This window comes from Piliocolobus tephrosceles, chromosome 12 (genome assembly GCF_002776525.5).
Source record: "Piliocolobus tephrosceles isolate RC106 chromosome 12, ASM277652v3, whole genome shotgun sequence".
In the NCBI taxonomy this organism is placed as follows: domain Eukaryota; kingdom Metazoa; phylum Chordata; class Mammalia; order Primates; family Cercopithecidae; genus Piliocolobus; species Piliocolobus tephrosceles.
Window position 1 is genome coordinate 117,433,732 of NC_045445.1, and position 23,752 is coordinate 117,457,483.

General features: G+C 38.1%; 1 protein-coding gene across 6 annotated transcripts in view; it reads right to left on the bottom strand.

Moving 5' to 3' along the window:
- GK (glycerol kinase) overlaps positions 1-23,076 on the bottom strand; it is a 53,165-nt gene extending 30,089 nt beyond the window's left edge. For 4 of the 6 annotated variants that reach the window (XM_026451977.1, XM_026451974.1, XM_026451976.1 and 1 more), the window contains exons 1-8: positions 23,052-23,076; positions 11,452-11,528; positions 7,998-8,135; positions 6,197-6,306; positions 5,346-5,412; positions 4,303-4,320; positions 1,894-1,929; positions 1,432-1,499 (exon numbers count right to left, since the gene is read on the bottom strand). In XM_026451977.1, coding sequence (XP_026307762.1) covers positions 1,432-1,499; positions 1,894-1,929; positions 4,303-4,320; positions 5,346-5,412; positions 6,197-6,306; positions 7,998-8,135; positions 11,452-11,528; positions 23,052-23,061 — 524 coding nt within the window. In that variant the 5' untranslated portion in view covers positions 23,062-23,076. Of the gene's footprint in view, positions 1-1,431; positions 1,500-1,893; positions 1,930-4,302; positions 4,321-5,345; positions 5,413-6,196; positions 6,307-7,997; positions 8,136-11,451; positions 11,529-20,007; positions 20,314-23,051 lie in introns of those variants that run through there. The other 2 variants (XM_026451978.2, XM_026451975.1) reach the window with 2 other exon arrangements.
- Positions 23,077-23,752: the final 676 nt, after the last annotated feature.

Sequence of the window (23,752 nt, forward strand, 5' to 3'; positions counted from 1 at the left end):
AAAAAAAAAAAAAAAAAAAAAAAAAAAAAAAATTCTCACACAAATAACCTCACACTCTTGCATGAGAACCGCTGACCCTGCTAGATTACAAGAACGTTTAATCTAGAAATGTTACACATTCCATTATTCACAAAGGAAGAACTTAACCACTGAAGTTAAAATCGATGAGATAATTAGGAAATCCTCGAGAACAATTAAATGTAGCCCCTTGCCAGTTGTATAGAAATCTTTTTCATACAGGAGGTAGTATAGTACACAGGTTAAGACCCTGGCTAAGGAATGAGATGGATCTGGGTGCAAATATTATATCTCCCACTTACTAGTTGTGTGCTGTTGCATAAATTATTTTCTTTAATTCTCAGTTTCCTGATGTATAAAATGGGAATAATAGGATCTATATGTGGATTAAATGATATCATGTGTTTAAAGCACATGAAACATTATAGATAACACAATAGCCATTGGCTGAGCTTGTGTTATAATTGTCACTATCATTTCAGCTTTTGAGGCATATTCATTTTTGTTCATGAATACATATACTTGGCAGGTAGCTTTTTTAATATTTAAAAGAGGCCGGGTGCGGTGGCTCAAGCCTGTAGGGAGGCCGAGACGGGTGGATCACGAGGTCAGGAGATTGAGACCATCCTGGCTAACACGGTGAAACCCCGTCTCCACTAAAAAAATACAAAAAACTAGCCGGACGAGGTGGCGGGCGCCTGTAGTCCCAGCTACTCGGGAAGCTGAGGCAGGAGAATGGCGTGAACCCGGGAGGCGGAGCTTGCAGTGAGCTGAGATCCGGCCACTGCACTCCAGCCTGGGCGACAGAGCAAGACTTCGTCTCAAAATATATATATATAATATATTAAATATATATATATATATTTAAAAGATTACATTGGCCGGGAGCGGTGGCTCACGCCTGTAATCCCAGCACTTTGGGCCACGCCTTCTGAGTCTGAATCTGGCACTTTCTTTCTGTTCCACCAATCACTATACTTATTTGAAGGTAATATTATTTATTTATTTATTTATTTTTATTTTTATTTTTTTGAGACGGAGTTTCGCTCTTGTTGCCCAGGCTGAAGTACGATGGTGCGATCTCGGCTCACTGCAACCTCCACCTCCGGAGTTCAAGCGATTCTCCTGCCTCAGCCTCCTGAGTAGCTGGGATTACAGGCATGTGCCACCACGCCCGGCTAATTTTGTACTTTTAGTAGAGACGGGGTTTCTCCATGTTGGTCAGGCTGGTCTTGAACTCCCGACATCAGGTGATCCACCTGCCTTGGTCACCCAAAGTGTTGGGATTACAGGTGTGAGCCACCATGCCCAGCCTACAAATTAAGGTCTTTATAAGATCCGTATTCCTTATTCAAAGCACCAAGTAGAAAAAACAAAACAGCACTGGTTTTTAAGTCTGTTTCTTAAACTCACGTATTTTTGGCTTGTCCAATCTGGAAGCACATTTGTCCCACCAATGCAGCAGACTGGTCCCCTAAACACTGAAAGTACAAATGACAATAAAGAACACTGACTAATACAATAGTATTAATTTCCTTTTTAGAAGAGCCATAGGATTTATTTTTCATTTTTTATTTATCAAAGAATGAACTGTCTACATATCTTTGCATTTTCTCCATTTGGCCATTTTCCCCATTTGGTAATACCATTTGTTAATATATAAGAGAATAGGTATGGGAAGGGAGAGTTAAAATTAATTTATTCAAAAGATTCTCAATGGCCTACAGTATGTCACATAAGAACAAGAATTAGCCAATTTTGTGACTTTCACTTGTTTTCCCTAGTTTAAAAAGGGGCAGACTGATGAACTAAGAAGGGGAAAGCCTTGACATGGAAAAGGGTAGGGATGGGAAGATACTTGGTGATGAAACTTACCCCAGATATTGGCACACCTTCCAAGGCCCCAGCTTTCTAATAAAATTTAAAAAAAGGATTATGAATAGTCGCAAAATTTTGGCTCTACTAACATAACTGCAACAAGAGTGAACACAAGTAGCAATGTGCCAAAGGATGTGGGCAGACAAGACAAAGAAAGCATTTCAACTAAATGAATGATACAGAGACAGATACTACAAGTATTCCTAGAATGACAGGAAGAGATGTGGCACTGGAGAATGAACAAAAAACGTTAGACGGGGAGCCAGTAAATGAGGGCTCTACTCTTGGTTAGTTAGTTAGTATTAATCCACTAGCAGGCTGCTGAGACCTCTCAATACATCACATTATTTCTCTACAAAATGGAGATTGGGCTACATGGTTGCTCAAGTTCATTAGTGCTTTGCTATTATTGCCATTATTAAGAAATGACTAATATATTCTTGCAATAGCTATCAAACCAGTATGAAACATATTTATTTTGCAAGGCCATATTTTAGCAACTTTTCTTTCTACTCAAGCTGCTCTAAACACAAGAGTGTTCAGGTATTGGATATTATTTGTTCATAGCAAACATCTTTCTTCAAATTTAGATAAGCAACAGTTAATTTATGTCACAAATACTGGTTTTTATTTTGATCATGATGGCCAGCATTCTAGGAAGAAAAATGAGATTTAAGTGGCTGATTGTAGACTTTACAACCTTAATTTTAAAAAAAGACACACTAACTTAAGGCAATATTTAATGATATTAAGGAATTAGGAAAACTAAGAAATAGGATCCCTGGCCGGGCACTGTGCCTCATGCCTGTAATCCCAGCACTTTGGGAGGCCCACGTGGGAGGATCATCTGAGGTCAGGAGTTCAAGACCAGCCTGGCCAACATGGTAAAACCCCATCTCCACAAAAATACCAAAATCAGCCATGCATAATGGCAGGTGCCTGTAATCCCAGCTACTCAAGAGGCTGAGGTGGGAGAATCACTTGAACCCAGGAGGCAGAGGTTGCAGTGAGCCAAGATTGTACCATTGCACTCCAGTCTGGGCGACAGCGTGAGCCTCCATCTCAAAAAAAATATATATATATATATACATATATATATATTATAATATATATATATAAAATCCCTGAAGTAGGAGTGATGTACTAGGATGAGCACCAAACTAAAGCTTTGGACCTGACTCCTTGGTCTGCCATGTGTGAGCAAATCTCCCAGGCTCTGGGAGCTTTAGATATCCCGTCTATTAAAGTGAGGGCAAGAATAGAATCCACCTCACATAGCTATGATAAGGAAGAAATAATAGGATACATGTAGAAACCCTTTACAAAACAGAAAACGTCCTCTAGGCCGGGCGCGGTGGCTCAAACCTGTAATCCCAGCACTTTGGGAGGCCGAGACGGGTGGATCACGAGGTCAGGAGATTGAGACCATCCTGGCTAACCCGGTGAAACCCCGTCTCTACTAAAAAATACAAAAAACTAGCCGGGCGAGGTGGCGGGCGCCTGTAGTCCCAGCTACTCGGGAGGCTGAGGCAGGAGAATGGCGTAAACCTGGGAGGCGGAGCTTGCAGTGAGCTGAGATCCGGCCACTGCACTCCAGCCTGGGCGACAGAGCGAGATTCCGTCTCAAAAAAAAAAAAAAAAAGAAAACGTCCTCTAGATAGCTGGTATCATTTTATTTCTTTCATATTTTCCAGTTAGTTCAAAACCTGCTATTTTTATTTACTGTATATATTCTTTGAAAATCTGAACCTGGATATTAAGTAAAGGGTAAATTTCATAAAAGGCTTAAAGTGAATCTATAGGAAACCTAGAGGCTATATATCTTGATATATTTAAATATTACAAGAAGTCTTAGCTTATACTTTCTTGTTTTGCTTTGCTTTGTACTTTGCTTATACTTTCAAAATTAACAAACTATCAACAGTATCTACTATGTGTGTTCAGGCATGTAAAGTGCTCTTTTTTCTTCATAGGGAGGGACCTCTGATGCTCCTCCTGGAGCATCCTTGATGAAGCATGCAGAAAAAGTAACAGTGCATTTCCAACTAACTGATCTGGAAAGGTGGTCAATATATCATTTAAAATAGACATTTCAAACTATATCTAATTGCCCTATTATGGTAAAGCCCAAAGTACATCACAGTTGTACTTTATGAGAATATCAGAATCTCTCATTCCAGGAAACTCACCTTAGTCTTTTATTTTAGAACATTACTCTTTAAAAACAAACAGGATTAAGGTTTTTTAAAATTAAAATCTGACTAGAGCTTATAATAATTTGGAAGGTCATGGAAATTCTAGATATACATGTTTAGTAAATGGACTTCTGCTTGTCTAAAAATAAATGGAAGTGCACTGTATCTTTTCCAAATGAATGGGTACATAATTGGTGGGCAACCTACTCACCAGGCTATGAGAGATTTTCTACAGTCAGCAAGGGGGAAAAAGAAGGATAGAAGCATAATATTTTAAATGCAAGAGAAAACTAGGCCAGTTCAACGTTTTTTTTCTAACCATCCTCTGAAACTATTTCTCAAGCATCATTTCTTTTTCCTTGACCCAAGTCAGTTTGCAGACAGCTATGAAATGATCAAAGTCCTTTTACTGTAGATAAGCAGTGACTATGCTCCCTTAAGAAATTCTATGTTGCCTTAAAAAGCTTTATTGTAAATGAAACAGTTAAAAATTCTTGCTCAAGCTTTATCCAGAGCACTTACTGTTCATCTATATTAACTTTGTAAGTGAAGTTTCTCTTATCTTTCACCAAATGTCTAAGCAATACTTTCTGTAATTTATCGGACTTATTCCTGAGTATTATCATAAATTCCAGATTTTTGTGCTCAAACACCAGTGCAAATCCTCCTAGAGGTTTTCATTCCTGATGTTTAACCACAGACTCTTAATGCACACTTTCTGCTGAAGCTATGTCTTTACTGAATTTCAATTAAATCAAAAGTAAAAATGTCCATTACAGAAACTAGTTTAATTAGCAATCCCAAATCAGAAACAGACTCTTTGCTTTCAGTTTCTTTGCTAAATTTTGCTCAGGCAGACAAAGATTCTAATATATAACATAGTTTGGCCATTAAAAAAAGATACAACGGGAAAAAGAACACTACTAAATATGCAGAGTCTCTCCGCTAAATTAAAAGCAGACACCACAACTACTAAACAGTTATTTGGATTCAAAGAATAAATTGGCTCATGCCAACATCTAAAGTTAGAGTATCCCATTAATTCTTTTAAAATCATAATACTCAAAGAAAAACCAATTAAAGTTTATAAATATAAATCCATTGATAAGAAGGGTTTTAAAGTTTTTAAATTACAAAATATAACACAGTTGACCTTTGAATTACGAATAGTAAAGGTGTTTTCTAATAAAAAAAACTTTAATTATTAGGTTTTTACTTCTTTGTTGCTGTTGTTGTTTTGTTTTGTTTTTTTACCATTAGGCCATAGATCTCAGAAGAACTCCGGACATTTGGAAGAATTTCCATTGGAATGCCAAAAAATCTGAAAAACAATAAGATTGGGCATTTAACACTGCTTTAAATAGACATATAGAAACATGTATATGCATTTAAATGCAGAAAGTATAAATAACAATTAGAAATGGCTATTTTTGAGCATGGAGTTAGACAGTAATAAATACATAAGCCAACAGAACATAGTTGTATTCTTAGATATTTAACATTCTAACTTTATGCAAGTCAATCAATAAAAATTAGAAAGCACACAGAAACCAAAGTACTTTTATAAAGGAACCTAATCTTCCGTGAAGAATAATTAATTTGGCCTGTTTATTACATATGCAATAATAGTCTCTCTTTAAAAAACACACAACATAGATTTGCATATTGTAGTTGAAATATCAACAGTTGCTGGGCGCGGTGGCTCAAACCTGTAATCCCAGCACTTTGGGAGGCCGAGACGGGCGGATCACGAGGTCAGGAGTTCGAGACCATCCTGGCTAACACGGTGAAACCCCGTCTCTACTAAAAAATACAAAAAGCTAGCCGGGCAAGGTGGTGGGCGCCTGTAGTCCCAGCTACTCGGGAGGCTGAGGCAGGAGAATGGCGTAAACCCGGGAGGCGGAGCTTGCAGTGAGCTGAGATCCAGCCACTGCACTCCAGCCCAAGGACAGAGCGAGACTCCATCTCAAAAAAAAAAAAAAAAAAAAAAAAGAAATATCAACAGTTAAATTTTGGTGCTCCACTGACATCTGAAAATAGTAAGATTTCGGTTATAAATAGGTAGTGTATTGGGAAAACTATATTTAGAACAAAGCAGAACTCACTCGCAGAGCTGTTTATCCCATTCCAAAGAATGAATGTTGAAAAGCATAGTCCTACTTGCATTTGTTACATCTGTACAGTGGACACCTCCATTGACTCCTCCTGTCAAACTCTAGACAGAATAAAAAAGACAGGTTAATTTGTACTTATTTGCAATTTAATTTACATATTGTTAAGGCTCATAATCAGCAGAGCATATAAAGTAAAACAATGGAACATTACATTTATCTAGTTTTCTAGTTTACAGTGGTGTCCAATAGAAATAAAATGTGAGCCACATATGTAATTTTAGATTTTCTAGTAGCTATGTTGAAAGTATACAAGAAACAGGTAGAATTAATCTTAATACTGTATATTTTATTTAACCCAATATATCCAAAATATCATTTCAACATATAATCAGTGTAAATATTGAGACATTTTACCTTCTTTTTTCTGTACTAAGTCTCTGAAATCTGGTGCATATTTCATGCTTACAGCAAACCTCAATTTGATCATGTTTCAAGTGCTCAATAGCCAAATGTGGCTAGTGGCCAGCTTATCAGCACAATTCCAGTTACTTGATGGATAAATAAAAAATCAGTTTTGTTTTCATCCTATTATGTTTAGAAAACTCAGAGTCTTATTAAATTTGGCAAGATGAAATAAATTGAAATATCTGCCTCATAAGGATTATTAGAGAATTCTGTATTGTTATCTCTTTGGTTTTGTTGTTGTTGTTGTTGTTGCTGTTGTTGTTTAAACAATTCGCATTATGCTGTCTACACTCACCTAAGCATATATCTTGAAAGGAGTTTTAAACTTTCTTTCTCAGGTATACCCACATGCCTGAACTGGAGGCACTGCTGCCTTCCTTTACATGGAAGCAATAAGAGGTAGGAAAGGAACAAAGGTCGATAAACAGCATCCAGTGGGATATAGCCAAAATGTGCTCCCTTGAGTCTCCTGCAGCTCACAGTTTCCACATCTTGCCTTACTCTGGTTCGATGCAATTGTCAAAGGTACTCATTCGACTGTGACTGACACATGTGAAAATGGCTGGCCATGAACACAAAGCACATTCTGCCCTGGCCAAGCACATGGAGAGGTGAAGAATGTGCCTCTTTCTGATACGGGTTCTGAAAGACCTGCTCTGTGGATCTGGCAAGTGAGAGTAGGGACAATATTTCCTTGACGTTCCTTGAATGTTGAAAAAGATGATTACATACTGAAATATTTACAAATAAAATGAAATGTCTGGCATTTGTTTTAAAATTATCTGTGGGGAGAAAGAATATGTGAGTATAGTAGAAACAAGATTGGGCATAGGTTGATGATTGCTGCATGTTCAGTTTAGGCAAAGAGATTCTAAATAGAAATTTCCACTATGATTTAGTTTCATATTATGGCTTGATTATACAAGAGACAGTTGTGTAATGTTGAAAGCAAAACATAAAAGTACTCTAAGTATTTTATCCTGCTAAAGAGTTATTTTGTCTAAGACATGGCTAGTGGGAAAGGAGTATATAACAAACAATAGAGAAAGGGTACCTAAATTACTCGTCCTAAAGATAATAGATATGAGATACAGTTTTGGTAATTATCCTTCATTTTCACTGAAATAAAACAAGAAAAAATAAAGAGGAAGTAGGCAAAAATCCTTCTCGAATGGAAGCTGAAATGTTCTCCTGCTGCTTCTTGAGTGGTTTTTCTTCATAATGCTGCTAATTAAAAAGTCTGACCTGCTAGTAGAAAACAATAGGCAAGGCAGTCTAGAAAAATTTCTGAAAAAATTCTCCATATATCCATTATATTTAAACATACCCAAATAAGCCATGAATCAATAGTCCCAAAAAGAGCTCGTTTTTCTTCAACGGCCTTTTGAACTTTTCTCACATTGTCAAGGAGCCAACGAAGTTTCACTGCACTGAAGTAAGTGCTAAGTGGAAGGCCTGTCTTGGACTAAAACAGTTGTGAAGTTCAGTTAGCAAATGAAATGTGTAACCGTTTAAAACAAAACCACCAAACCAAAGAACTCAACAAATCACAAAATATTCAAAGACCCTAAAGGCAATCCCATAGTATTGTGAATAAAAATCCTTTTCCTGTCTCATGGCACAGGAAAGCGTGTTCATGAACAAAGATTAGGGTGACATGTTTACAGTTCAAAGGGCATCCACGTAGCAAGGTAAAGAAAAAATTAAATGACACAACATCCTGTAATTAGATAGTGACAATGTAGATGTTGATTTTTGCAATAAATTAGTATTGTATGTATAACCTAGCCCAAAACTATGCTGTTTATTTTATATTCCATAAAAATGGTATTTAAACTATTAAAAATCAGAGTATACCAAATCATAAACTAATGATCATAACCAGAAAACTTTTAAAACAATAAGACTTAATAATATATTTTACATATATACACACACATGTTCAAATAACATAACTTGAAATTAGTAGACACTAAAGTAGAGCTCAAAGACATGCCAAATCAAAGCAACACAGGGCCAGGTGTGGTGGTTCATGCCTGTAATCCCAACACTTTGGGAGGCTGAGGGGGGTGGATCACTTGAGGTCAGGAGTTCAAAACCAACCTGGCCAACATAGTGAAACCCCGTCTCTACTAAAAATATAAAAATAGCTGGGCATGGTAGTGCACACCTGTAATCTCAGCTACTTGGGAAGGTGAGACAAGAGAATCGATTGAACCTGGGAGGCAGAGATTGCAGTGAGCCAAGATCATGCCACTGCACTCGAGCCTGGATGACAGAGCGAGATTCTGTCTCAAAAAAAATAAATAAAAAATAAATAAAACAACACGGAATTACTCTATATAAAACAGCAGTTGCCTAAATTTAGCAAATATCTTAAACAGAGGTAATATGAACCGAAGAAAGGTTAATGGGTAAAAATGAAACACACATGTGCTTACCAATCTTCCTTGAGAACGGGTCAAACCCAACTCATTTGTGGTTAGTATATTAAACACTAAATGCATATATAAAAGCTGATTAAAGTTAACTAGTTAAGAAAATACATACACAAAAATAATGCAACTATGTTTCCCCTCCCCATCCCTATTCTCATTTATCACTTAACTACAGAGAGTGATAACTTTTTCCCTCCGATCTCATACAAGTATGGTTTTGTTAGAAAACTCAAACCAAAATATTTAATAGTTTAATGCAACCTGTAAATTAAAAATCTTAACTCAAGGTTTTCTAGCTTTCTTTAAAAAAATAATAATAATCAATGTACAAAAATAATGAAAAGAGACCAGGCACAGTGGCTCACGTCTGTAATCCCAGCACTTTGGGAGGCTGAGGCGGGCAGATCACCTGAGGTCAGGAGTTCAAGGCCAGCCTGGCCAAGACAGTAAAACCCCGTCTCCACTAAACAATAGAAAAAAAAATTAGCCGGGCTTGGTGGTGCATGCCTGTAATCTCAGCTACGGCAGAGGCTTAGGCAGGAGAATCATTTGAACCCAGGAGGTGGAGGTTGCAGTGACCAGAGATTGTGGCACTACACTCCAGCCTGGATGACAGAGTGAGACTCTATCTCAAAAAAAAAAAGGAAGGAGATAATTTATGGAAATATTATTTAATTTGAGTGACCAAAAGACGACCTGGGAAGATCTCACAAAGTCAATAGCAAAGTAATACATATACCTTATTTTCTTTCCTTCTTTCCTTCTTTCCTTCCTTCCTTCTTTCCTTCCTTCCTTCCTTCCTTCCTTCCTTCCTTCCTTCCTTCCTCCCTCCCTCCCCCCCTTCTTTCCTTCCTTCTTTCTTTCTTTCTCTCTCTCTCTCTCTCTTTCTTTCTTTCTTTCTTTCTTTCACGGAGTCTCGCTCTGTCGCCCAGGCTGGAGTGCAGTGGCATGATCTCCGCTCACTGCAAGCTCCGCCTCGCGGGTTCACGCCATTCTCCTGCCTCAGCCTCCCTCCGGAGCAGCCTGGCCAATCTTTTGTATTTTTAGTAGAGAGGGGGTTTCACCGTGGTCTCAATCTCCTGACCTTGTGATCCGCCCGCCTCGGCCTCCCAAAGTGCTGGGATTACAGGCGTGAGCCACGGCGCCCGGCCAATATCTTATTTTCATGATGAGGGTAGAAAGTGTAAAAGTTGCCTAAAATGACATTGGAGAGAAAAACATGCATCCCTTGAAGCAGAGTGCACCTGGAGGTGAGGATGAGGGTTGGGCAGGGTGATGAAGGGAACGGAATAGAAAATGATTTATTCAGGACAAGTCTGAAGTTATTGTGGGGGGACAGAATGGTCAGATTACTGCAATTAATGGGATTTCAACAGTAGTTTTAGAAGAAAATGACACAAGCATCCAACTGACAAATAAAAAGGGGATAAACAACAACAAAAACAACACAAAAAACAAAAACAGAAAAAGGGAACTTCCTTTTAGATGCTAGAAGAACTTGGCCTTGACCTTGCTAAAAAAAATTCCTTGCCTATTTTAAAAATTCACTCTCCCTTCCTTTATGTGAAGAGGGATCTATATAAGGACTGAAAATTAGGCAGTTTTATTAGCCTTCTTCATATGAACAAAGTGGAAGAGGGGTTCAATAAAGAGCTAGAGCATCTTCTACTTTCTCTCTCTCCCTGAATCCAGATGCTTAAAAACTCAAAAACAGCCAGAACATTCTTTGATGGGCAGTAGAAAACAACAGGGATAGATTTGGAAAACATAGTTCAATTATAGAAAGCACCCCGCCCCCAGCACCGTGGGAGGCCGAGGCGGGCAGATCAGGAGGTCAGGAGATGGAGACCATCCTGGCTAACACAGTGAAACCACATCTCTACTAAAAATACAAAAAATTAGCCGGGCGTGGTGGCACGCGCCTGTAGTCCCAGCTACTCAGGAGGCTAAGGCAGGAGAATTGCTTGAACCCAGGAGATGGAGGTTGCGGTGAGCCGAGATTACGCCATTGCACTCCAGCCTGGGCAACAAGAGTGAAACTCCGTCTCAAAAAAAAAAAAAAAAAAAAGCAAGCACCCCTAGGGAAGTTATGACTTAAGCCACTGGGACACATTATAATCTCCTCCAGCCTGTCGATTTTGTGGTATTATTTTTCCAATCCACCACAGAGCAAGAAAAATAGGAAGGTAAAGACTTGAGTTGGCCTCAATTATCCGGGAAAAAGATTCTATAAATTGTATCAAATAACTATTGTACCATAAGATGCTTCTTTCTAGTGAAATCTGCAAACTTTTTTTTTAAAAAAGAAACATTCTTGTAGTATACTTTTGAGGAAATTCTTACCTTGACAAAGTTATTATTTCCTGGAATTCTTTTACTAAGACTCTCAACGGTAGACTGGGTTCTTAGATCAAGCCACACTATAGACCAAAATAAAATAATATACATGAAAAACTTCATTTAAAAAATAAGAACTTACTGAAATCACCATCAAGGATAAAAGATTGATTAGTTTCTATAAGGAATTAAAATGCTATAGCTTTCAAGAGATAGAAATTAGAAAATTAGAAATGAATGGGCATATTGTTAGATAAAAATAAATTTATGAGAGGATTTAAAGCTTTTATGCAAAATTACAGACCAAGTTAGGAGAATAATACAAACCTTAGAGTGCTTATTTTATATTATTTTTATAGAACAAAACTACAAAAAATATTTGGAATATAGATTTTCTAAGCACACATGAGGCCAGAGAATATCTAAAAGCTAGGCAGGCTAGTTGGTAGCACAAAATGCAAAACCCAGGATCATCATACCATATATAAAGTGTGCATCTTAACAAACTAGGGAGCAGTTTGTGACAAAGACAAAGTAGAGAACTTGATTCTATTATTGAGGAAACAAAAGATTCCATCTGTTATATATAAAACGCTTATTTACATTGAAATCTTTCCAAGTATGCTAGACTCGGAATCGTTAGAATACTTTTAAAGGCACCATTCTTTCTCTCTGCTGGACTATATAGAAAAAAAAAATCTCCATTTTAACGGATCAACATTATCTTTACTAAGTAGCTATTATCTACTTTCTAACCCCCTGGTGGAAAGGATTTCTGTTTTGCTTCATGACAGTAGGCTTGAGGAAGAGGAAACATTAAATAGTACGTAAAGTAATTGTGAAAGGCAGCCAATAGAATCATCTGAATTTTATTTGCCAGATTTAAGTTTTGTACTTAAACTTTGATAACTTTTCATCTATTTGTGGTCATTTGATATTTTTAGGACACTGACTGCTCAGATACCTCCTGAAAAGACTCAGTCTCATAGTCTATTTAAAGGACTCCCGGGAAGACTATACAAGCTTGCCCACTACCACATATTTGAATGCTAGCAATCACTGTGTAGTTTGGTTAACTCTTCTATATTACTCCATTCTCTTCATTAAAAAGCAGTTATTTCCTGTAGTAAATTTTAATCAATTCTTTCTAATTACTTATGCTGTCATTTCCCTGGAGGGCCCTGCACTTCATTTTGACAGTGGCTACTTCCCACAAGATTTAAACTGGGGACTTCAGGGCAAGATACTGGTTTCTGTAGGTGGGAAAAGCAGCAAGAAAAGACTCATCACAACCAAGAAAACAGGAGGGAAAAGAGAAAGACCATGAAAATAGATGGCCTATAATAGATAACATCTGCATTTGCTGCCCAGTATCTACTCCTCCTGCATCTGTTGGGGAGAGGTATTTCGAATTCTTTTTAGGAAATCGGTCCGCCCTCATCCTCAGCCGTGTAGTGTGCCTGAGATTTGATCTTACTCCCATCTTCAGGAATGGGTCTGGATCCCAGTGACTGGATCAGGAGATAACATGTGGTCAAAAAGATTTGTGCTCAATCTGCAAGAGTCCCTCTTCTCAGTTGACCTTGGCAGTGTGTGGCTTGGGCCTGCTGCCCTCATGAAGGGAGAGTTGAATATGCCACATCAGGAGCCATCCCAGAAAAGGCAGGCTTGAGGGGGATGCAGGTGATACTGTCTGAGTCTGGAATCAAACAGTACCTGAACTTAGCTACCCTTGGACTGCTGCTTCCATGAGCAAAAGAACTGCCCCCTGCTTTAAATTTCATTTAGTTGAAATAGAATTTTCTATTATTTACACTGTGATTGATACAAGCCATTAGTGACATCATCATGGAGGTGGCAAGATCTCCCATGTCCAGGGAACAAGGGCAGTCTACTTTTACACAGTGGCAGTACTGCATGACTGTGACAAACGTGGACCTTCCTTACAGGTAAGCAATCCTAGCAGGTGTTATTGGCTTATAGAAATAACTAGAAAAAATAGAAGAATTAGAAAAGTTTTAAATCTATGATAGGTAGAATTAACATCTCAGTACTCAGTGTTTCAAACTACAGTGAGCTATGAGTTTAAAAATGAATTTAGTGAGTTTTGATTACCTACTTTAAAAATTGAAATAGGATGAAGTAGAATGGAAAATATCAGAGTTCACTGCACTGGGTAAGATAAATATTGATTTGTGAAACTTTTGTTTTAGTCATGTGGATTTGCCGAATCATTATGTAAAATGCAATTCTTACCAAGGGGCATGAACAAATACATTTGAAAGCCACTACTCTAAGCTTTTTTGGTTAATGACTTAAAATATTCTAGACCAGTGTTTTTTCATATTTTAATGGATATAACATTCACAAGGGAGCTTAAAGATGGGCTCCATCCCCATAAATTCTAGGATAGGCGTTCTGGGAATGAGGCCCAGAAATCTGAATTTTAAATAGGTGCCCCATTTTGAGAAACACTGCTAGACTTCATAGCAATGGTTATTTCCTCTAAAGCATACCATGACTACCTGGAAAACCTTAAAATCCAGGCCCTACCTTGCATGATTCTGATTGCAGGTCTAGGCAAGGCCTGAGCTCTGAGCCTCTGTACTTTTGTTAAAAGTATCTCAAGTAATTCAGTATAAAACTAAAATATGAGAACCTCTTTTCTTTCTCTTTCTCTCTCTCTCTCTCTTTTATTTTTGAGACAGAGTCTCGTGCTGTGGCCCAGTCTGGAGTGCAGTGACGCAATCTCGGCTCACTGCAGCCTCCGCCTCCCAGGAGAAACTCTTTTCATCTTTTGAGGAGCATGTTCTTTAAAATACTAGGTGTGTTCCAATTATTTGTTAAATAAAAAAAAAATCTAAAAAAACCCCCCGATTGAGTCCCAGTGGCCCTGTGATTCTATTGTTTATTAGCAAAGACCACTGAGGCACTTTATTCCTCACTTGAAAGTTTGCAGCTATGACTGACAATAGCGGTAAACACAGAGTTAAATCCTCACCACAAAGAATCAAAACACTGGATGTGAAATCAGGGAGACCAAAATTCAATGTTTGGCTTTGCCAACAATAAGCTATGTGACTTAGGCAACTCATTTTACCCTTCTTGGTCTGGATTCTGTAAATATAAAATAAGGAGGTTGGACTAGATGGTCTCTAAAGTCTTTCTCCTTCCATTGTTCCATGATCACAGAAAGCTGTCGTAATAATTACTTTGTTTTTATAGCCAGACGTTAAGGCAGTTAGAATACATGGAATGCATTAGTAAAACTGCCAAAGAGAAAACGATCAGTGTTTGGTACACTACCAAGCAATTCACAAATGCTCAAAATTAATTGAATTAAGAACAAAAAAATTAGAAAACTCATTAAAGAAGCTAAGACGGCAGAATTAGATTTGCAGAAGAGACCAAAAGCCAAAGAGAAGACTCCCAAGCTGGAGGACTAAGCCCCTTGTGTAGGTAATCTCTGAGAACAATCAAAAGGAATGACAGATCCAGATCTGGCAGCAGAAGTCAGTTTCCCCCAACATATAGGACTTGGGAGGCTGGGAAGTGAGCAATAGCTAGAACACCAATACCTGAGGAAGTACCAGCAGCTGGAACTGAAGAGCCAGAGGGAACAACGGCAACTGGAACTGAAGGGCCAGGAGAAACTGGAGCAGCTGGAGCATTAGAAGAAATAAGGGCAATTCATGCTAGAGATGGCCAGGTTCAAGGTCTCTTGTTGACCATGTAGGAAATGATAGATCACTTGGGCAAGTTTGTCAGAATGAACATTTTTCTACACACTGGAGTGTAGAAAAAGAAAAGGAAGAGGCAGGGAGCAGAAAGGGAACAAAGGAAGTCCAGTATAAATCTCTGATTCAATAATATTTTCATTTGGATGAAGACAGGTAAATACCTGCTTCTTGTTTAGGATGACTCTTCTCTACCTGGCAACATATATGCATCCTAATTAGAAAAGTGGCTCAGGTGGTAATCGACTACTCATTCAACCACTAAATTGAAATGATGGATGATGTACTGAGGGAGCACAATCCTAGGGGATGTTAGAAAGGAATGGCAAGGAGCATGCTACAGTCTGTGTTGTGACCATCTCCACTAAGACATGAAAGGGCTGCTTTGGGAAGGCAGGTCCCCAAGAAAGCACTTTCCTGGTAAGATAGCTGGGAGTAAAAGGCACCTCCACAGAAGGGAGCAATGTGTCTAGAGGGAACAGGGGATTGCTAACTTCCAAAGTAATTAGGAAAAAAATTGAAGGAAAATAGATGCTAGGGAGTCCAGAACACTAGACAGCCCACTTCTAGAAGGTATGTCCCTCCCCTTATCTACACCAAGTAAAGCGGAATTAAATGGTCAAGCCCACCAAATAAGTAAGTTAATAAAAACAACTTAGACGATCTGAACTTATTTGTATTAAACAGTCACATCCAATCTGTCTGGTAGATTTAGTTTGTTCTGGAAAAAACAAAAAGTTTGAAGAGTGAAGATCAATGTAGTTGCCTCAATCCCCATGGACTAGAGTTAGTGACATAGTAACAAACAGTACAGAGGAATAAATTATTTTTAAAATATTTAGAATAATAAAACCTCATAAATTTCCAGTGTTTCATTAGTCATAACAATAGAAGGAAAAACAAAATACAGTAAAAAAAAAAAAAAACCCACTAAAATCATCTCACTGATTTCCAGTTGACTAGAAACAAAGACAAATAATAAATCTTCTCTGAAATGGTCTGTCATGAGCTGCTAGGGTGATAGGAAGTGAGGTGAAGGTGAGGCTCCAGGTTACAGAACACATCTTAAGCACAGACTGCTGACAGTTACACAAAGTGTTACGGGTTGTTTCTCCCACAAGAGACATGATAGTAAAACAGATTTAGTTATGGCATTTTACTATTTGTCAAAAGCTAAGCTATTAATTAAGCTGGGTAAGTGGTCATTTGCAAGGTAGAAGAGACTATATTGATGGCTGCCCCTCACCTGATGACATTCTCAGAAACAGGTGGGGCCAAAAGTAAAACAGAGAGTTGGGGAGGAAAATTTGATTTATATATATGCCAAAAGGCGGGGGCTAAAGCCAATTTCAGCTCTTGGGTATAAAATGCCAAAATATCAATGACTGACTTGAGCGTGGGTGATTCCAGGTAGGCTCTGCATTTCCCCTAGGAACACCTGTCATGTATAAACCAATCATTTCATCTGGCATTACTGGATGAAAGAGGCTATCAGCCAATTCAGAACAGTGGCCCTAGCTAACAATTACTGAAGCCTTAGAGTTTGTCAGGCCCTGGCTTAAGTATCCTACATGGATTAACGCACTGATCTACACCTCAAGCCTATAAGGTATACACTTTTCATCTCCCCAGTTTAACTCTCAAGGGAACAGGCAAAGAATTGTAGGAAGTGGAAAAGCTAGGATCTGAACCCAGAGCCTGAATCTCAATTAAACCTCTAGGTAGGTATAGCCATGATGACGTCACAGTCTTAACGGGATAAAAATAATTATTAAAGATTGGAGAACTCAAAGTTGAAAACTAAGTCAGTTTCTTTTTATTTGGACAGATTTGAATAATTTAATCACTCCAAAATACAGCAGTATTTCTTTACCCAGGATTGAGGGAGATGTAAGGTTTTCAAAGAATCCTGTAATAATGGAATTTTTTTTAATGGAAAATAAGTGGATCTTAATGAAGCTGAAAATTCTAGATTTTACAAAAGTGAAAAACCTCCCACAAAGAACCAATTAAAAAAAAAAAAAAAACATACTTTATTGTTTAAAGTTAAGTGTGCTGCTTAGGAGTTTTAGGTGGTTTGTCATCTATGGTTTTCTTTTCTGCTGATTCTTTGAAACATAAGCCAGTTCCAGAAAAGATAAAAGGACTGAGCTCAAGGTTCAGATCTCAACTCATGATCACATAGGTTTAATAATTGGCCCACTATTAACCAGTATGTGAAAACAAATGTAAAAACGATAACCAATCTTTAAAATTGCAACACTCTGCATAAAGAGTTATGTGTGCCATTGGGAACTTTAAATCCAACATCTTAGAAAAAAAAATGTTTGCACTACCATTTAAATATAGAAAAATGTTTCAGGGACAATGAAATATTTTTTGTGGGTGGTTTTCTTTCATATACTAAGTGTTAAGCCAGGGACTCTTGCCTTGCTGGATTAGTCCCTACTATGAATGGTTTCCTTTTTTCTTTTTTCTTTTTTTTTTTTTTTGAGACGGAGTCTCGCTCTGTGGCCCAGGCTGGAGTGCAGTGGCCGGATCTCAGCTCACTGCAAGCTCCGCCTCCCGGGTTTACGCCATTCTCTCGCCTCAGCCTCCCGAATAGCTGGGACTACAGGCGCCTGCCACCACACCCGGCTAGTTCTTTGTATTTTTTTAGTAAAGACGGGGTTTCACTGTGTTAGCCAGGATGGTCTCGATCTCCTGACCTCGTGATCCGCCGGTCTCGGCCTCCCAAAGTGCTGGGATTACAGGCTTGAGCCACCGCGCCCGGCTCTTTTCTTTTTTTGAGATGGAGTTTCATTCTTGTTGCCCAGGCTGGAATGTAATGGTGCAATCTCAGCTCACTGCAACCTCTGCATCCTGGGTTCAAGCAATTCTCCTACCTCAGTCTCCCGAGTAGCTGGGATTACAGGCATGCACCACCACGCCCAGCTAATTTTGTATTTTTAGTAGAGACCGGGTTTCTCCATGTTGGTCAGGCTGGTCTCAAACTCCCGACCTCAGGTGATCCACCCACCTTGGCCTCCCAAAGTGTTGGGATTATAGGCGTGAGCCACCACGCCCGGCCTATGAATGGTATTTTTATATTAAATCAAGAATTGTGCTCTACAGAAAGCTACCAGAGTGAGGGTCATATTGCTCTATACTTATCATGCATACCAATCAACTGCAGTGGTGAGTGAGCAAACTTGGCCAATTAGGGGGAAATACAGCTAGGCCATTAAAGTTCGGACAGAACATTTCTCTGATAGCATCAGTAAAATGTATGTGTAAACATACTAAACATCACTGATTCAAGCCTTCTCCCACTTCACATTTTAACTACTTGGGTAGTTTTGTGCTTCCTGATCAATTGAGTCTGTGGCTTAATTACTTTTTCAATAATAGAAGACAACCAGTTATGTAGACCATTAATAAAAGCTGCGTTTGGAAGGAAAAGGCTTAGAAAAATGGGTGGGTAGAGGAAACCCCGTGGAAGGGAATATTGAAGATAATGCTAAAAAAAGGGAGAGAGAGAAGTACCAGGAGGACTCAGATAACTGAAAAGAGGCAAGAGAAGCCCAAGGCCTGCTTCAGATCCAGGGCCACAAAGCTCTTGCGGATCCACCAATGAGGTCATTATTGTAAATGCCTGCATCATGGCGCAGTGGCTGGGAAGCAGTGATGCAAAGTGACATTTCCCCATTTTAGATATCACATTAATGTTTACCTTGTTAATCACAGAATTAAAAAAATATATAGAACTTGTAAATTAGGCCATCTGTTCCTCAATGGACCCATTTAAATTTTTTTCTGTTTATAATTGTATCTGATAGAAAAGATGTCAATAAATGAACATACCTTTATTGCAAGCAAAAACAAATAGTCCTTCTCGGTCTTAACCTTCATCAAGCCTATGCCGTGGCCAACAATGATATCCTGAAGTTCTCCTATCTTGGTTTTTCTGTTACTGTAGTGGGGGTGAGTGAATTATTGCTTATCAAGTATCCCTGGGCCATAAAGAAAGGAGGCCACATAGAAGTTTTTAAAAAGGGAAACATAAGGTGCTCCTCTCATATGCTTGTTTGTAATAAATATTGCTCATCTGGCTGGGCATGGTGGCTCACACCTGTAATCCCAGCACTTTGGGAGGCTGAGATGGGAGGATCACTTGAGGCCAGGAGTTCAAGACCAGCCTACTCAACACAGTGAGACCCTATCTCTATTTAAAATATATATATATATTTATATACAGCTATATATATGCATATATCATCTGTCATATAATTTAGTAAGACAGAGAAATAAAGAGGAGGACAGGCCTAGAGTTACAGAGATTTACAAGAGAAATAGACAAGGAAAGAAGAAAACATACAAAGAGAATGCTATGGACTGAATGTACATGTCTCTTCCAAATTCACATGTTAAAATCTTAACTCCTAATATGATGGTATTAGAGACGGGACCTTTGAGAGGTAAATTAGGTCATGAGGGTGGAGCCCTCATTAATGAGATCAGTACCCTCATTAAAAGAGGAGAGAGCTTGCTTTCTTTTTATCACTCTCTGCCATATGAGGATGAGAAGACAGTCATCTGCAAACCAGGAAGTAGGTCTTCACTAGACACCAGATGGGTGAGCACCTTGATCTTGAACTTCTAGCTTCCAGAAATGTGAGAAATAAATTTCTACTCTATAAGCCACCCAGCCTATGATATTTTTGTTAAAGCAGCCTGAACTGAGACAGAGAAAAAAGTATAAAACCCACAGACTGTGATATAAACAAAGCAAAAGAAGTTCAAAGACAAATATATGTGAAAGTCTCATTGTTTCCATCCATCCTACCTTGTGTTGCTTTAGAATAAAACTGCTGAAGATTTAATATTATGTTGATATTTTCAACTGAAGACCTACATGGAGATATGACACTTCAGTGTTTTCCTGGATGAAATATAACTGGAGGCAGAATCTATCCTTGTTATTTCTTAGTGGCTCTCCTCCTTTCCTATTTCCCTTTCTCCTTCTAGCTTCCAAACTCCCATCCTTAGCTTCTGTAGCATAAAGGCAAGTACAAGGTCTTCCTGGTTTGTCACTATATGCCAAGGGTTATCACAAAACCTGGAACACAGAAAGGCACCTATTCTTTCATTGAATTAATTTTACATTAATTACTATAGTGAGTTCATCTATAATAAATTGAGATTATCACATCTATGTTATCAATTTTCAAGTCTACATTTGGAACCATCTAATTTCTCATTGCCCAGAATTAGCTTCTATTATAAGTCCAATACTCACCTTGTCCAAAACAAGGCCATTTTTTCTCTCAGGTTGGTACCCCCTAAATATTATTTAATTTCCTTCTGTTCTCTCGGGCTGAAAATCTCACAGACCTGCTTTATTTTCTCCCTCCTCTTTATGCCCTATCCAATGTATAAACAATATAACTTTTGTTGTTTATAAATTATCCAATCTAGGGTATTTTTGTTACAGTAGCCTGAATGGACTAAGACAATGGGTTAGCTGCCTAGTGTATCAAGTCTACACTACTCTGCATAGCTTTTGGTGACCTCTATATCCTCACCAACTCCTAGTATATTTCACTTTCATTTCTTAATAATTTTTTCACTGGATATAGAACTGTATGTGGAAGTTACTTTCTTTGAGTACTTTAAAGGTTTCATTCCATTGCATTCTGACTTCCTTTGTTTCCATTGATAACTTAGCTGAAAGTCTTAGGGTCACTCTTTTTGAAGTTTACATATCTTTTTTCCTCAGGCTACTTCAAAACTTTATATCTTCATATCCCAGCATAAGTATGGTCTTCTGTATATTTATCTTGCCTAGGGATTATAGTGCTTATTGAATCTACAGCCTGCTATCCTTCATCAGTTTTGAAAAACTTTCTCCCATTATCTGTCAAATGTTATTTCTGCCTTGTTTTTTCTCTTTCCTTTCCTTCTGGAAGTCCAATTACAAATATATTAAACTTCTTCACCTTTTCCCATATTTCTCTTACATTCTTTTGTGCATTTTCTAAACTTTTGTTTCTCTGTGCTTCAGTCTAAGTATTTTACTCTCTCTTGCAGTTCTGATTCATCTTCCAGCTCACAAATTCATCTTCAGCTATGTCTCCTCTGATGGTAAAACCCCATCAATTGAGTTCTTAATACAGTTCTAGAATGTCCATTTAAAATGGACTTCCAATTCTTTGCCAAGATTATCAATCTCAATCTTGTCAATTAATTCCTTGAACATATTAATTATGGCTATTTTAAAGTCTAAAATCTCTAGTATCTGAATTTCTTGAGTTTGTTTCTAATGTCACTTGTTTCTGTTGCTTTTCAGTCACATTTTGTTTTGTATGCATGGTTTTTCTTAATAGAAAACTAGATAATGCATATGAAAAATTATAGAGATTTTTTGAGGCTCTAATTGATGTTGTCTTCCTCCAGAAAGGATTTACTTTTATTTCTGAAAGGAAGTTAGGCCACTAGCATTAGCAATCTCAGATCATCTTAATCCAATTAGCGTTAAAGATCATTTGAATCTGGGCTTCAATTCCTGTGAGGGTTGCTTTATTTTTTCAGTCTACCTCACTTTCAGGATTTGACCTTTCACAGTTCCAGTTCAAAGTCTGGGATTTTACCAATACTCATCCTAACCCTTGGCAGCCCTTGACTCCACCTTTTGCCTCCTTATCTTTATGGACCTGTCAGATACTCCTTTCAGAACCTACCGATGTCTCTAGGAGATAAGCAACACCAAGTGCTAGGCTTACATCTCTGGGCTTTCCTCCTCTCCTCACTGCCTTGGTAGCCTTCCAGTTCTTCAGAATTTTATTTCATTTTCATCCAGGTTTTCTGGCTGTTCTCAGCATACTGATGTGCTTGAAACAACCCATTCCACCATCATGTGATGGCTAAACTCTCCTTTATCATCTGTTTTGCCTCAAGCTGCCCCATGCTTTAAGTCTACACTACACTGCATGGCTTTCAGCCCCCTCTATATTCTCACCAACCCCTGTCTATTCAAATTAGAACATAAGTTTTGAGGTTGGAGAGTGTTCATGTTTAAACTGTGGCTTTACTCTACTTATAGCTACATGCCATTGGACAAGTTATAGAGCTTTTCCACAATTAATTTATAAAATAGAGGTAGTAAAATCTGTTTCACAGGGTCAGTGAGATTAAATAATATGGGTAAAATACTTAGCACAATCCCAAAGTAATAGCAGTTAGCACTTACTGAGTATTATTATCACTGCTAGTTCTACTAAAATTAAAAAAAATGAGTCAACCTATGCATGAAACTCATCCATTTCTTTACTCTGGCAAAATATGTGTACACATTTTCACCTTCATAGCTTGTTCACATTATTCCTCAATTTTCTCTTTTCCTAATGCAATCCAACATACACTTCAAGGCCCAAGTGGAGTTCAACCTCCACTGTGAAAAGTATGCTAAAATTTCAAAATCCATACTGATATGTACTTGCTCTAATTCCTATTCAACTTATCAACACATGATTTATCAACTATTCCCTAATTTTGTTTTATGGATTGTTCCCTAATCTAGTTTTTCCTTTCCAAAACTAGATTATAAAGTGCTTACAAAAACAGCCAATATAATTTGTATCTTTTATAGTACCCAGAATAACATCAAACATGTAAGAGGTTCTCAAAACATTCATGTGGCTCAGGATAGAAGAAAAGAGTTCCTCATATTCTATGAACATTTGAATTAATACTGCAAAGCACGTAGAATGGGGGAGGGGTGCAGAGAGACACAGGCAGAAGAGAAGGAGATAAGTAAATAAGCACATCACAGAAAGATTTTCTAGTAAAACATTTACTTAAATCTTTACTGTAAGAGTAACTTCAGCTTACCTAGTTGCATTATTTGAAAAATAACAATTCAAAGTCCAAAGTTCCATTTTTACAATTCAATGTTTAGAATTTAACTGGAACTGGCCAGGCGTGCCAAGGTGGGCAGATCACCTGAGGTCAGGAGTTTGAGACCAGCCCGGCCAACATGGTGAAACCCTGTCTCTACTGAAAATACAAAAATTAGCCAGGCGTGATGGTGCACACCTATAATCCCAGCTACTTGGGAGGCCGAGGCATGAAAATCACTTGAACCTGGGAGGTAGAGTGAGCCGAGATTGTGCCACTGCACTCCAGCCTGGGTGAAAGAGAAGACTGTCTCAAAAAAAGAAAAAAGAAAAAAAAAAAGCTCAGAATTTAACTGGAACTTTCTGGTTTGTGTGAGTAGGCTCTTCCTTTCATTAAGAAAACAAAAGAAAGTAAAACCTTAACTAGTTCAGGAAATTAGCTAACACTGATCTATCAAAGGATACTCTCCTAAATACTAGTCATTAGTCTGTCTTTCTTATATTCAAAATGAACTACTCATGAGAATGAGAACAAAATAAACATTTAAAAGATGTACTTTTGGCTGGGCGTGGTGGCTTACACCAGTAATCCCAGCACTTTGGGAGGCTGAGACAGGTGGATCACCTGAGGTCAGGAGTTCAAGACCAGCCTGGCCACCATGGTGAAACCCCATCTCAACTAAAAAATACAAAAAA